General features: G+C 39.4%; 2 protein-coding genes across 10 annotated transcripts in view; one reads left to right on the forward strand and one right to left on the reverse strand.

The window, feature by feature from the left end:
- The window catches only part of LOC121474663 (homeobox protein aristaless-like 4), a 371,873-nt gene that overhangs the window by 216,176 nt on the left and 141,728 nt on the right, over nt 1-13,969 (reverse strand). For 6 of the 9 annotated variants that reach the window (XR_005983451.1, XR_005983450.1, XR_005983446.1 and 3 more), the window contains one exon: nt 9,404-9,537. The exons of the other annotated variants lie outside the window; for them this stretch is intronic. The gene's annotated coding sequence lies outside the window, so the exon portion shown is untranslated. The remainder of the gene's footprint in view (nt 1-9,403; nt 9,538-13,969) is intronic. 9 annotated transcript variants of the gene reach the window in all.
- Nucleotides 13,175-13,969, forward strand: part of CAV1 (caveolin 1) — a 36,431-nt gene continuing 35,636 nt past the window's right edge. The window contains exon 1 of the mRNA XM_041727706.1: nt 13,175-13,300. Within this exon, the coding sequence (XP_041583640.1) occupies nt 13,271-13,300 (30 nt within the window). The 5' untranslated portion in view covers nt 13,175-13,270. The remainder of the gene's footprint in view (nt 13,301-13,969) is intronic.

Genomic DNA, 13,969 nt, shown 5'->3' on the forward strand with positions numbered 1-13,969 from the left:
ACATAAATCACATGTACTTGGATAGTGGTACCACAAAGCCAGACTAGAGTACAAAATTATTTTTGGAAAGTGAGTATGTTAAGAGTAGTTGCTGATATTGGCACGGATTTTCTCGTCAGTTAATCTGGAAAAATGACCAACCTCTAATAATAAAGCAGGTGTTTGGCTTTCTAAAACGTTTTTTTATATTTTTGAAGAACCTAAAAATCTCCTCTTTTCAACAGTCATCCACTTCCCATTAATTTATTTAGATGTCTTTCTTGGGAAGCTATTAGAGTGAAAAGGGCCCGCCCTCCAGATTAGGCATCCGGACTCCAGTCTCAGCACTGCCATTACTGAGGTGTGTCACCTGCAAGGGGTTTAATCTCAGGGTCTCAGTTTTCTTATCTCTAAGGAAGGAAATTAAAGGATCTCAGGAGCTTCCTATCTCATTGCTTTCTGTGACTTTAGTAGGATGAAGACTTACCTATGTATATGCAAAAACAATCTAGCTGTTCAGACCAGGAATTTTTTAAAAATCACAAATTTCTATCAATTAGCGGGCTGATGTGCTATAAATACAATAATGAATACATTCACTTTTTTAAAGATTTTATTTATTTATGAGAGACACAGAGAGAGAGAGGCAGAGAGACAGGCAGAGGGAGAAGCAAGCTCCCCGTGGGGAGCCCGATGCGGACTCAATCCCGGGACTCCGGGGTCCCACTCTGAGCCAAAGGCAAACACTCAACCACTGAGCCACCCAGGCGCCCCACATTGACTTTTCAATCTTCAGTCGATTGTGAAGATGAGTATGTGGCTTTGATGCTCCATGACAGGGATTCCTAGATCTTTAACAATTCTGAGTCTTTATTGTTGTTACATTTTTCTCTGAAAATACTGTGGTATTTTCAGAGAAAATTAGCAAAATTATTTTGCTAATTTCTATTTTCTAATTAAAATGTATTTTATTTGGACATGTTTCTACCAAAATCACTGCTCTGTCACCATAATCATTGCCACCTTCATCTTTTGCCTAGCCCGTTGCCACAGCCTCCTAGTGGGCCTCACTTCCAGCCTTCGATACGATCTTCTCCAATCCATCTTCCTTTTCGAAAAATAAAGTGATCTTATCAAAACTCCCATGATGCTCTCCTGCATAAAACTATCAAATGTATGTGATTGCTCTTAGACCAAAATCCAAGGTCTTAAGCTATGTATACCAGGCCTTCACTATCACCCCACTGCTATCTTCGGCCCCGCCTACTGTAGCCCTTACTGTAGTGCCAAGCAGCTCTTGTGTGCCCGACTCTCTCCTCTGTCCCTGTGCCAACATCACTCCTCTCCTCAAGGCCTGTCCCACCCCCGCTTCTAAAACTCCTCCACATCAAGTGCCTCTTCTGTGTCTTCAGATAAAATCTTGTGCAGACCCTATTCTCACTTCCCACATGGAAAACTCACCCCATGAAGCCCCTCTAGACTGCTAGATAGATCTTCGAGAACCAAAAACATGACTTGGTCTCTGTTTCCTGAGGTGGCCCAGCACTTGGTGAGCTCAGTGAATATTTTCTGGATGAATGACTATGAGAATAAATAACTGAAGAAAACTAGGAATGACTGCAGAGCTGGGCTGGGAATCACATTTCAACTTCGTAATTTTCTTTATTTGCAAGAGAGGTTTGAAACATACTGATTCTAGTAAGATTTCCTTTCTCGCCATTTTGTCACTCATGAACCATCAAGTTGGGAAAACAAAAATGTATATTAAAACATATTAGGTGTATTTCATCCTTTGGGGAAATGCTTTACTCTCAATTCTCTTATCTGAAATGTATTTTCACATCTCAGGGGTAGGAAATACTAGTACTTAGAAGCTCATTGGGAAACACAGTTTCTGGTATTTTAAAAATATTGCTATTTTGGGAGGCCTGGGTGGCTCAGCAGTTGAGCGTCTGCCTTTGGCTCAGGGCTTGATCCCCAGGGTACAGGATTGAGTCCCGCATTGGGCTCCTTGCCTGTGTCTCCACCTCTCTCTGCGTCTCTCGTGAATAAATAAATTAGATCTTTAAAAAAAAATAAAATAAAAATGGCTATTTCTTTCACTATCCTATTCCCCATTTTGAAATGTATAATACAAAAAGATTCTTTAACGGGGTTTTACATTTTAGAAAACCCAGTCCCATGCATTGTCTCATTTGAATCCCAGGACAAATAGCACAGTAGAGAAATCATATAAATAATGGCTCAGTTTCTTTAGCGCGCAGCATTGTCATTTTAGAATGTTTATTTAAGATAACAAGACCTTAAAGAATGTTAAAAAGGCTGCACATTAAGAAACTAAAAAAAAAAAAAAAATGTAGGTAGTACTGCAGTGAAAAATTACCACCATTGATGTAATTTATCATAAACCAGGATTTGGTATATTTCTTTCCTTCAAGGTATTTATATATATACGTGTGTGTGTGTGTGTGTGTGTGTGTGTGGACAAAAGAAAAGTATTAAGGAGGAAGGTGAGGATAAAGATATACTAAATATTCAGGCAACAATATTTAGGAGTAAAAACAAGTCAGCCTTCCATAATTTAATCATCCCCGTTTCCTCTCCCTGTTCAACCCCAAATGGCAAAATGAACAAAAGGGACCCTTTGCTATATTTTTCAGACATTTTTGTATCTGCTCCTCAGCCTTTTGCTTTGCACTATGTCTGAACTGCCACCAATGGCACCTTACCCCCTGATGCTTGTGTTAAGTAAAAGATGCCCCTGCGTAGGGTAAAGCTTCCATCTATCAGCTGAGCAGTCATCCGTTACTTTATGTGAATGAAGGATCTGAGAAGGGGATACTGGAAACCACAAAAGGGACCTGCGAGAGGGCTTTGAGCTGAGCTCCACGTGAGAGTGCCAAGGAGGAAGTTGGGACAGAAAAAGGGAAAATAGGAGGCTCCAAAGACACAATTCTCAGCCATCATGGCTTTGCTTTTGGACATTCCTGCCCCAAACCTCTAGTGAAGGGGACAATGGAAAATGAACGAGCATAGAGAAACTTGATGTCACCTAAAGACTTTTCTTTTTTCCATAAAGAAATGCTACTTATGTCTGATTGAATGTAAAGGACGGTGGAAGGGGACTTGAGGGCTCTGCTACTACCTTGTACCCTAAAGATAATGCTGAAAAGCAAAAGGTAAAGCAAAAACTGAATTACAACCTCTGACCATCGGTCTCTCTCTCACCTTGCCTCTCTGTGCTGTTGACTGTTGCCACGTTATCTGTGGCAAAGAAAGAAGACCACGCAGCAAGCAGTCAGAGAAATCAGAGGACACCACTTCAACAATTATCCAAAAATAGGACAGAGACACCTATCCGCCTGCACTTGGATGTGTTAGGTCACTCAGCTTGGCTGCACGTTTGGAGAAGTGGTTTTTGCCATTATAGGAAAAGGTAGGGGTGGAAAATGATGAGAGAGAGGAAGAGACATGACTCAGAGTGGGAAACAGCACGTAAGCAAGGGCAAATATTTCTCCCAGACATAAACGCATCAGGAAGAGATCAGAGCAAAAGGTCATCTTTGGAGCATTCTTTTCTTTCCCTGCCTCTGAGTAGCTTGTCATCAAGCACCTGCCAGTAACAAAAGGGGAGGGAAGGGCAGTAAGCAGGACCTGCTTCTCTAGCTGAATGGCATACCAGTTCCAGCCAACTGCTGGCTCAGCTAACTGGGACAAGTGAAACAAGAAGTCGTTTGGAAAGTTGAGGGATAAACACACAATTTCCCAGGGAGGCAAGTAGCAAGGATTAACATGCTTCTTTAACGGAGGGAGAAACTGGTTGGAATCCTTCATGCCTTGTATCAGCAGGACAATTCTGATCTCTGGTACAAACACTAACATTTATATTTGTTAAGCATTTATTACCTGCTAGGCATTTATTTAATCTGCCCTTTAATCCCATGATATGGATTTTATCATCATCCCCATTTTTCAGAGGAGTAAATTGATGCCCTGCAGTTGAGGGATTTTCCCAAGATCTCAGTGGGAGTGAGGATTTGAGCCAAGAGAATCTGACACCAGAGTCTAGGCTCTTAATCACTACAGAGATGATTTGCTATTTCTAGCATGTGTGCATAGCTGTTCTAATGATTTGTTCTCCCTTCTAGCCAAATTCTTCCTTTTCATTCATCACTTAGTCATGTCACCTTTCCTGCCCTGAGATGCACCCTTTTTTTTTCCTTTCTCTGATCAATGGAGTCAGTTCCAAGTCCTCCGTGATAAGAGTTCCCCCCAAGCTGGTAACTGAGTGCCCTGTACCCTCCTCACTCTGTCTTCTTCTGACCCCTGAGCCCTCCCCCAGCCTTATACCCTGCTCTCCTGAGCAGACCCTTTCTTTCCCTTTACTGTCTGTGCTCTAGGCTCTACACTATAGCTTAAATGAGAAAGAATATTTTTCAGATATCAGTTATTATTCCTATCTTCTGTAAATTTCATAAAATTTCACTATCTCTAACAAGTCCTCACATGGATCAAAAGCGCAATGATGACATTTCTCCTCAATACTTGACGGCTTGACACGTAAAATATTAATAATTACAGTGATGATTTCTACATACCCTAAGCATGCATTTTTCTAAACAGAAGCCACATTTTGTATCTTTTCTCACTTGGTTGGAAATTTCTTGTCAGTTTGTACATCCAGTCTCATTAGCAGGTGTTTAGTCTTGGAAATCCCAGGGAAAGCCATATATAAATGTTTTTCCTCTTATAAGGTAATTTGCTCATGATAAATTTTTGAAAGCAGAAAAAACTAGATTGAAGTATACAATCATATTAATGGTAGGGTTGTATATTGTCATACTGCTTTTCAATAGGTTTGTACAACTTAAAAATTGCAATAGCAGTGTGTGATAGCGTTTGTATGTCTGTATGTATATTAGTAAAAAGTTATAAATATATTTGTCATTTTTACTACAGTATTAGGTGCTATTGTAGAATGACAATATAGTATTCCATCGTGCACACGTAAAAATGTAATAAACATTTTTCTATAGTGATAACAAGTATCGTGATCCCCATACTCATTTCTCCTCCAGATTCTTCACTCACATGTAAAAATAGTAATTGGGACGCCTGGGTAGCTCAGCAGTTGAGCATCTGCCTTCGGCCCAGGGCATGATCCCAGGGTCCTGGGATCGAATCCCACATTGGGGTCCCTGCATGGAGCCTGCTTCTCCCTCTGCCTGTGTCTCTGCCTCTCTCTGTGTCTCTCATGAATAAATAATAAATCTTTAAAAAAAATAAAAATTAAAAAATAAAACTATTTTTTTGGAGAGAAAGCCTAAGTGGAATTCTCTTATAATTAGGATAGATACACACCATAAGATTGTGATCATAAATATATTCAAACAAAGGGAAACAGTAAAGAGAAGGTTGTGAAATATTTTTCCTGGAAGAACTTTGGGAATGATGAACGTTCATTTATCTGGGACAGATTAAATGCAGACAGGTTCAATGCTGCATATTGAACTAGGGATTCATTTTAAGATTTTCACGATTTTATGATGCTTAGAGTTGAAGAAATATTCAGAGTTTGAAGAGAATATTTCTCCAGCCTTAAAATCTGCAGTGAGGTCTGCCCAGCATGAAACATTCCATGGTGCAAGATGGGTTTGGGTGACTTTCAAGCAGTCCCTAAGAAACCCCTTTATCTTCTTATAAAGTTAACAGGAGAGTGGTGCTTCAACTCTTCCTACCCACCAATACTACTTGGGTGTGGCTAATGGGATAGTTTAATATAGCTCAGGACCTTTCATACCAAAAAAAAAAAAAAAATCTTGGCTGCTACCCATTTTGTAATTCTTGATTTCACATTCCAAGAAGCCTTCAGTTTATAGAAATGAAAAGAACTGCCAGTTCCCTGCAAGCAACTTGGCCAACTTAGCCTGGAGGGTTCCCCCTTAAATGACGGTTCCTTCCATTTGTTTACAAATATTTCTTTAATAGTATGTTTGTTACTTCCTCTTGTGGAGTTGGGATTCCCTGTTAAGTCATCCAGGCTTCAGTTCCTACTGTTCTTCCCATCGTGTAAAGACTCTTTTGGCAAGTAATTGTGTGTGCGCGCAGGCGCGTTGGGGGCTGGGGAGGGACGGAGGGGGAGTTCTCATGTATAGTTCTTACATTGGAAAGTAGTATTTGATGGCATAATTCCTGCCCCTTAAAATGCTTTTAGAGAATGTGCATTTTCAGGGTTCTCCTAGGTCCCAGCTTCTCAAAGTGTAGATGTGCACGCGAATAACCTGGAGATCTTGTTAAAGTCCAGATTTGGGTTCAGTAAATCAGGAACTGGGCCTGAAATTCTGAATTCTAACAAGCTTTCAGGAGATGCTGATTGCCGTGGCTCCCTGGACCGCACTTTGAGTAATAAGGCCTTAGTAGAGCTTGAGTAAGACATGGAAAGAAATGACAATGAAGCAGCTGCAGACAGAGAAAAGAAGAAACTGACCTCTGGATATTTGGCCCTCTGGAAGGATTCTATGACCTGTTTCACAGCTATAATCCCCCAGACCCACTTTTAAAACTTTCACATTTCCTCTGAAGTAAGCTGAATTGAAGGCAGAATGAAGCCCATCCTCTAGTGCATAGGAAAGCTAATGTTGCAATCACAGATTTTCTCCGAAATTAGTGAAAAAACAAACTCATCATATGATTATAAGAAAGTAGAGTTCTCTGTAAAGACCAAACCACTGAATGAATGGTCAGTGTGAACTTAGATACACCTTTTCAAGAGTCAAATGCTCTAGGACTGAGCATCATCGCCTCAAAGGGATAAATCTCCCCCAGGTAAAAGCAGCTCCTGGTAAATAGTTTATTTACTAGGGAAAGGGCCAAAAGGAAAGAGAGTTTCCGTTGTTATATAATGGAGCTCTGACTTAAAGCCAGGCGGAGGGTTGGTTACAAAACAAAGAGCTTTTGTGGAGGGCTCCTCCCAAATATTTACATTAACTTAGGAAAAATATGGAAGTCTGTATCTCCTTATAACTTTTGCTGGTGTTCAGGGGATAATGTTATTTTATCCTTTATCATTTCATTATCATTTCATAATCATTGAAATGAACTCATTATCATTGAGTTTTTAAATTATTTGTTAAAATAAAAGATGCGATGCTCTAATACACCGTTTATTTTTATTCTAATATGCTATTAAAACACTCCTAGTAAAAAAATCACTCTACTAGTATATTATAAAATGGTAAATATTGCAGATATGCTACATAACATTATATCATATCGTATTATATTTTATCCTATTAGGTTTTCTAAGTTATACTTTGTTTTGTTTTGTTTTTTTCTAAGTTATACTTTGAATGACTATGGAGTTTCCATACTTCTAAAGGGTGGCCATAATTTTGTTTTGCTTGAATAGGAGGAAATGTAGTCATTATCCGCATATCTAAACATTCTACTTCTCTCAATTAGATGAAATGTAGTAATCTGGTTCATCACTTGATCCCAATTTTTCTAAAAATTGCTATGCCCAATTCTCACATTTAATATTTTCAATGTTGGATTAGATAAAACTGTGATTATTATTTTTATTATTGATATAAATCTATCTAGATGACAAGATGAGCCAAACATTTATTTACTTTCAGTTCGTGCTTTCTGAATGCATTATCCCTAGTTATGTTACTATTTGGCTCTAAGTTTGGACTAAGATTTTCTCTTTTTAAAGAATGCTAGGCCAGGGGCACCTGGGTGATCCAGTCGGTTAAGCATCCAACTCTTGATTTCATCTCAGGGTCAGGAGACAATCAGATTCAGCCCCCCAAAATCCGTGTGGGATTTTCTCTCCCTCTGCCCCACCCCTCCCCTATCTCTCTCAAATAAAGAAATCTTTGAAAGAAAGAATGCTAGACCAAATCTTTAAATAAATAAATAATGCTGGATCAGTTATTTTGTTAAGGCTATTATAATCCAGTTATTAAAATAGTCAAAATAGGTAGATAACCTAATTTCATAGCAGATAGTTTGATTTCTTATGTCATTATAATGAGATGATAAATTGAACCTGGAAATCTTCATGGATCCAAGCACAAATTAAAAAAGAACTCAACGTGATTTGTATTTGCTTATCATTTAGCATTTTCTCAATATTTAAATTTACTTTTAAGATGACAAACCAGACTGTTTTGTGATTTTGCTTTTATATATTTTTTTAAGATTTTATTTATTTATTCATGAGAGACACAGAGAGAGAGAGGCAGAGACACAGGCAGAGGGAGAAGCAGGCTCCATGCAGGGAGCCCGACATGGGACTCGATCCTGGGTCTCCAGGATCACACCCTGGGCCGAAGGGGGCGCTAAACCGCTGAGCCACCCAGGTTGCCCTGCTTTTAATATTATTTATAAAAAAGTATCTCAAAGAAAATATTTTATAAGTAAAAGAAAATGTAAGGAAATAAGTTTTGAACACCTACTTTTAGAGACAATATTTTGCTACATTTTCAAAGAAAACCAAAAATTGTATCAGAACAATAAAATCCAAAACAATAATTCAAAATAATAATAATGGTGATGCCATTGATAACAAGATGATGGCCTAGTGTTTTGAAAGTAAGATAGGGATCCCTGGGTGGCGCAGCGGTTTGGCGCCTGCCTTTGGCCCAGGGCGCGATCCTGGAGACCCGGGATCGAGTCCCACGTCGGGCTCCCGGTGCATGGAGCCTGCTTCTCCCTCTGCCTGTGTCTCTGCCTCTCTCTCTCTCTGTGACTATCATAAATAAATAAAAATTAAAAAAAAAATTTAAAAAAAAAAAAAAAAAAAAAAAAAAGTAAGATAAATTGTTAACTGTCTGGAAAATCACATTCTGTGCTAAGGCAGGAGAGCACATCTTATGACCTGTCTAGGCCCCTCTCACTGACGTCCTCTGTCAAGCATCATATGTAAGAATCATCATACAGGGCAGCCCGGGTGGCTCAGTGGTTTAACGCCGCCTGCCTTGGGCCCAGGGCTGATCCTGGAGTCCCGGGATCGAGTCCCACATCGGGCTCCCTGCATGGAGCCTGCTTCTCCCTCTGCCTGTGTCTATGCCTCTCTCTCTCTCCCATGAATAAATAAATAAAATCTTTAAAAAAAAAAAAAACTTCATACAGAAGTTGGCATTTAAGATTAAGAGATTTGTTTGTTATCAATTACTTATTGGGAAGGTTTTTTAATATACTATGTATAGCTTTATGAGAACTAAAAGACAACAAAAGGGTATATCTCATAAACTCGATTAAAACATGGAAAACTGAAACCAAAAACCAGTCCCTAACGATGAATACACTGAATATAGATTTGGGATCTTCACGCCTTCCTGTATTCACACCCTGCCCTGGCCTCATTGATGAAATTCACTTCCCAACCCTTGACTTTCGCCTAGGTCACGTGACTTACCTTGCCCTACAGAATGGGGCAGTGTCATTTCCAGGTCTAGGCTTCCAGGAGCCTATGGCATATTTTTCCTCTTCCTTTTTTGTATCTGCTACTTCTTGGATCATGAGAAGAATCTTCCCCAATAGCTTGCGGGTCTAAGGAGCACAGAGATATGGAACAGAGCCAGCACAGACTTACAGTGAAAAGCAGAGCTGCCCCCGTGGCCCTAGCCTACATCAACTGAGCCCCAGCCCACCCAACCCATAGGTCTGTGTGAACAAACGGTTGTTCTTGAGCTACTGAGTTTTGTAGTAGTTTATTTATGCCAAATGATTGTAGCACTCATTGATTGATACACCCTAAAATTCAGTTTTAAAATATGCACTGGATATATGATGACAAAAAAGTGTTTCACATCATCTTTCACTTTTAATTAGCTATTGTGATATCACTCAGACATAGCCAGAAAGCCTCATCCACACTGATTCAGTGTGTACAACTATACCTTTGCCAATTTTAGTTAGGACACCGAGAAGAATTGTACTTTTCTACACAGGATTTGCTATCCAAAAGCTTTCCCAAGAATTAATCTTATTTCAATCATATTAAATAACCAGTCAGATTGGTTTGGTCTTGGGTAACAAAGCATTTGATAAGAAAATTGGAAAGTAAACTGACATGATAGCTAAAGGCCAGATATATTATTCCACTATCAATATTTTGAGTTAAGTAGAAGGATAAAAGCCTTAACACAAGGCTATCAATGAAATATAAATAAATGTAAATAATGGCTATCAATGAAATATTAAATATTTAAAATTTGGATCTAAGGGTTTGTTATAATTCAGAAATACCAGATAGAGCTTATCAGATGTTTCTGGCAAAATCTTGGCAGGATTTGGTTGAAGGAAGAAAAGAAAACTTAATGATGACACTTCTGAGACGTTAACTTACGTTCTTTTCTAGAAGCCCCTGGAGCACTCCCCTACCCCACCCACCTCTAAGCCTAGGGAAGGATCCTTACAGCAGAAAAGCAGAGATAATAAGGCTTTTCTTGATTCCAAAACCCCTGGTGAATGCCTGGGGGAATTCAGGTCACAAAAAAATTGTTGGGTGATATGCAAGCATGGCTTCCTGTGCAAGGGGGAGGAAATTGGGAAAATAAGCAAAAAGATTTTTGACATATGTGTGCCTTTAGCCGAGGCTCAGATAAATTAAGAGGATATAATTACTGAGATAGTTGTGCCTCCTGTTTCTGAGTAGGGCCTGTGGAGATAGCAACCCCTAGAGTTTCTCTGTACCCCGGCAGGGCATTTCTTCTCTACAGCACCTTCACCATGGGTGGCTCCAGGCTGCTACATCAGGCCTGCCCATTCAAATTTATTAGATGTAAACAGAGCCCCAATTAAAAAAAAGCAAAAACAAAAAAAACACAGAAGTAGCAAAAAGTGTCTCTGGGCCTAAAGAGCATTTTGAATGAACATGAAGGACAGAGTAGCAACACCCTAAGTGGACCAATGATTGAAGATAGACAGGATGATGATGTACCTATCAGCAGATCCAAGATGCACAGCGAAGGAAGAGGCTCCTCCCCAGACCCACCCTGAGATTCCGTAGCAATTCAGAAGCCCTTGGGATGTAGGTGCAATCCCAGCAAAATGGCAGAGAAGTTTCTGCCACCTGAAGGTATGGGGGGGTGTGAAAGAAATTAAGCTCTGTTACAAAAAAAGAGAGAGTTACATCTCACAAGGGATTTCAGTAGTACCCATGTTTTCTACTTTTAAAAAATCTGAAGCAAATATGGCAAAATGATATTTGATTATACAATTTGCTGTGTCTTGGATGGTTAAGCTATGTCACAATAAAAATACTTTAAATATATTTATTTCAATTCTGAACCTGTAGGTTGAAATTTGTCCCTACCCCTAGCATCTGTTAAGATTTACGCAGTATCTTCTGTGCTTTAAATGCATCACCTCATTAAATGTTCATGGCACCGCTATTGGGTAGATGTCAACATGTGTTCCGTTTTACAAATAAGTGGAGTGAAGTTAATTTTTTAAAACAACTGGATGAAAAAAAATGTTTTCTCATCTGTTCAGGAAGATTTTTGAATGTACAAATAGTTGTTTGTTCTTTTTTAAGAAAATAAATAGAAAAAAATATTTAAAATACTCAAAATGGAAAGGCCCACAACAAGGAAGAGTCCAGGGGACCACTTCAAGCCAGAAAAGGGATGGAAAGGGATCAAAGGATTAGCCAGATTTTCATCTAGAAAGCTAATTTTTTCCATATATAAATGGAAGGATGGAAGAAGCTAAAGCAGGTATGGGAAGAAGGCCTGAATGGAATTCAGTAGAAGGCGTGTGAGACGGTGATGCTGAAAAACAGGATAAATGTTCAGCTGAACACAGAGTTTGTAAAAATGTTCATATTTATGCATGTAAATAGACACCCTCTGAAATGTTCCCTCTTCCCCTTCTGACTTTCTCCTTAAGGCCCCCAACCTCCCAATGAGCTAGCAACTCACTAGCCAGCGGGACTCCAAGGCTCCAGAGCTGTGACCCAAGTTGGGAACGCCAGCTGGGTGCTCTGTCACCCTGGTTGTTATTCTTTCTATATCACACCTAGGGATAACTGTAATCTCTTTTCTGAACTCACTGACAAAGTCATATTTGGGCAGTCTTGGGCTTCTCAGTGTTGATAAACATTGGAAAGGTTCCTGCTTCTTAAAACCACCAGTATCATTGTAAGCAGTCAAACCTTGGACTTCTAATCCTAGAGTGGAAATCAGCTGAAGCCAGTTTAGCATACGTAAGAGGACCTGGGGTGGTGGGGACCTGAGAGGTTGGGGAGCAGGGGTTGTAGAAGATAAGAGAACACAAAAGGCAAAAAAATAAATAAATAATAAATAAATAAATAAATAAATAAATAATAAAAAACAAAACAAAAAACAAAAAGCAACTAACTTCACAATTTTACCGTGAGTAGATCTCACCAGGTTACTTAAGAATCCTATGTCCCAGAAACTACTAACAGGTACTCTAGTTATTTATCAACTTTAAAATGCTCCTTACCCCCACAAAACTCTTTAAGAACAAATCATTTTTATGTATTTCTTTTTTTTTTCATTTTTATGTATTTAGACTTCAATCTCCACATCTCTAAGACAACTGATTTGGATGAATGGTGTCCCTTTTAGCTCTATATTTTTAGTAACCTATAAAGCCTGAGCTGCCCTTTAAGGTTGCTTCTTTAAAAAAATAAAAGGGGGGGGGGGCAAATAAGCCGCCATGTGGTCATTTTTTAGTAAATGATTTGGAGACATTTATTAACTTGCCTCCAAGCCTAAAGTTATCTTTAGGGGTATCGAAGAAAAACTATTTTATTCATTATATCATCTATCCATTTCAGATCTTATACCTACGCTAACAACATTATTCATCTTTATTTCTTATGAAGGTGCAGCCAATTCTTCAATTCAGCTATTATAACCAGAATACAATCTGTTTCTTTTTGGGTCTAACTTCTTGTTGAGGCAGGTTAATGAAGAGTTTGTGGTTTTTCCTCTCATTAGGAATTCATTTTGGCATTGACAACGCTTCACTGATCATTATGATTCCGGGCGCTGCTGTTGATTTGGCTTCGCCATGGACCTGCCTGGGTTGAGCGCTCGTTAAGCATCCACTCACAGGCCGCCCCGGAAAGTCCATTCCTTGCTGGAATGCAGGACACACTCTCTCCCTGTTCCTGTTGACTTTTTTCACAGTCAAGATTACTCATCACAGCTGAAGACTGAACAACAATAGATGGGAAACGGTTTCCACATTTTTCCATTGGCCATAACCACAACTGCTTTGTAACCAACGCTCATGAAGGAAGAGCTAGATGAATAGCAGTCCTCCAGCAGTCTCAGAGGTAAGCGGGCACCGCACAACCCGGTGACCCTGACACCACTCTTTGCTAGCACGTCATGCTTCTTCACACACAGTATGTTCAAAGAATCTACAAGTGGGTTTTGGCAGAAATAAAAGTTTTAAAGCCCAATTGTTAGAAGATCTTTAGAGTTCTAATAATGACTAGCCGGCATAATTAATGCCAACGTTTGTCATATTTCCCCTGCCATATAATTGAAACTGATCTTTAAAAAAAAAAATTGAAAAAAATTAAAAAATTAAAAATTGGGGCAGCCCGGGTGGCTCAGTGGTTTAGCGCCGCCTTCAGACCAGGGTCTGGTCCTGGAACCTCTGGATTGAGTCCCACGTGGGGCTTCCTGCATGGGGCCTGCTTCTCCCTCTGCCTGTGTCTCTGCCTCTCTCTCTCTCTCTCCCTCTCTCTCTATGTCTATCATAAATAAATCTAAAAAAAAAAAGAATTTAAAAATTGTATTGCTTTTTACTACCAACAATAGCCTGTCCTTTTTTAGTTCTTTTACATTTCCATATATTCTAATTAGATAATCAACTCCAAGGGTCCCACCCTCTATTACCCATTCTCCTCCTCCTTTTGTGTCTCCGCCCTTATGGACAGATCGCCAAAATGTTTCCTGTAACCTGTGCCCCTTCAGATAGATTGTCAGATTTTTTT

The sequence above is a fragment of the Vulpes lagopus genome, chromosome 13 (assembly GCF_018345385.1).
Source record: "Vulpes lagopus strain Blue_001 chromosome 13, ASM1834538v1, whole genome shotgun sequence".
Taxonomy (NCBI): domain Eukaryota; kingdom Metazoa; phylum Chordata; class Mammalia; order Carnivora; family Canidae; genus Vulpes; species Vulpes lagopus.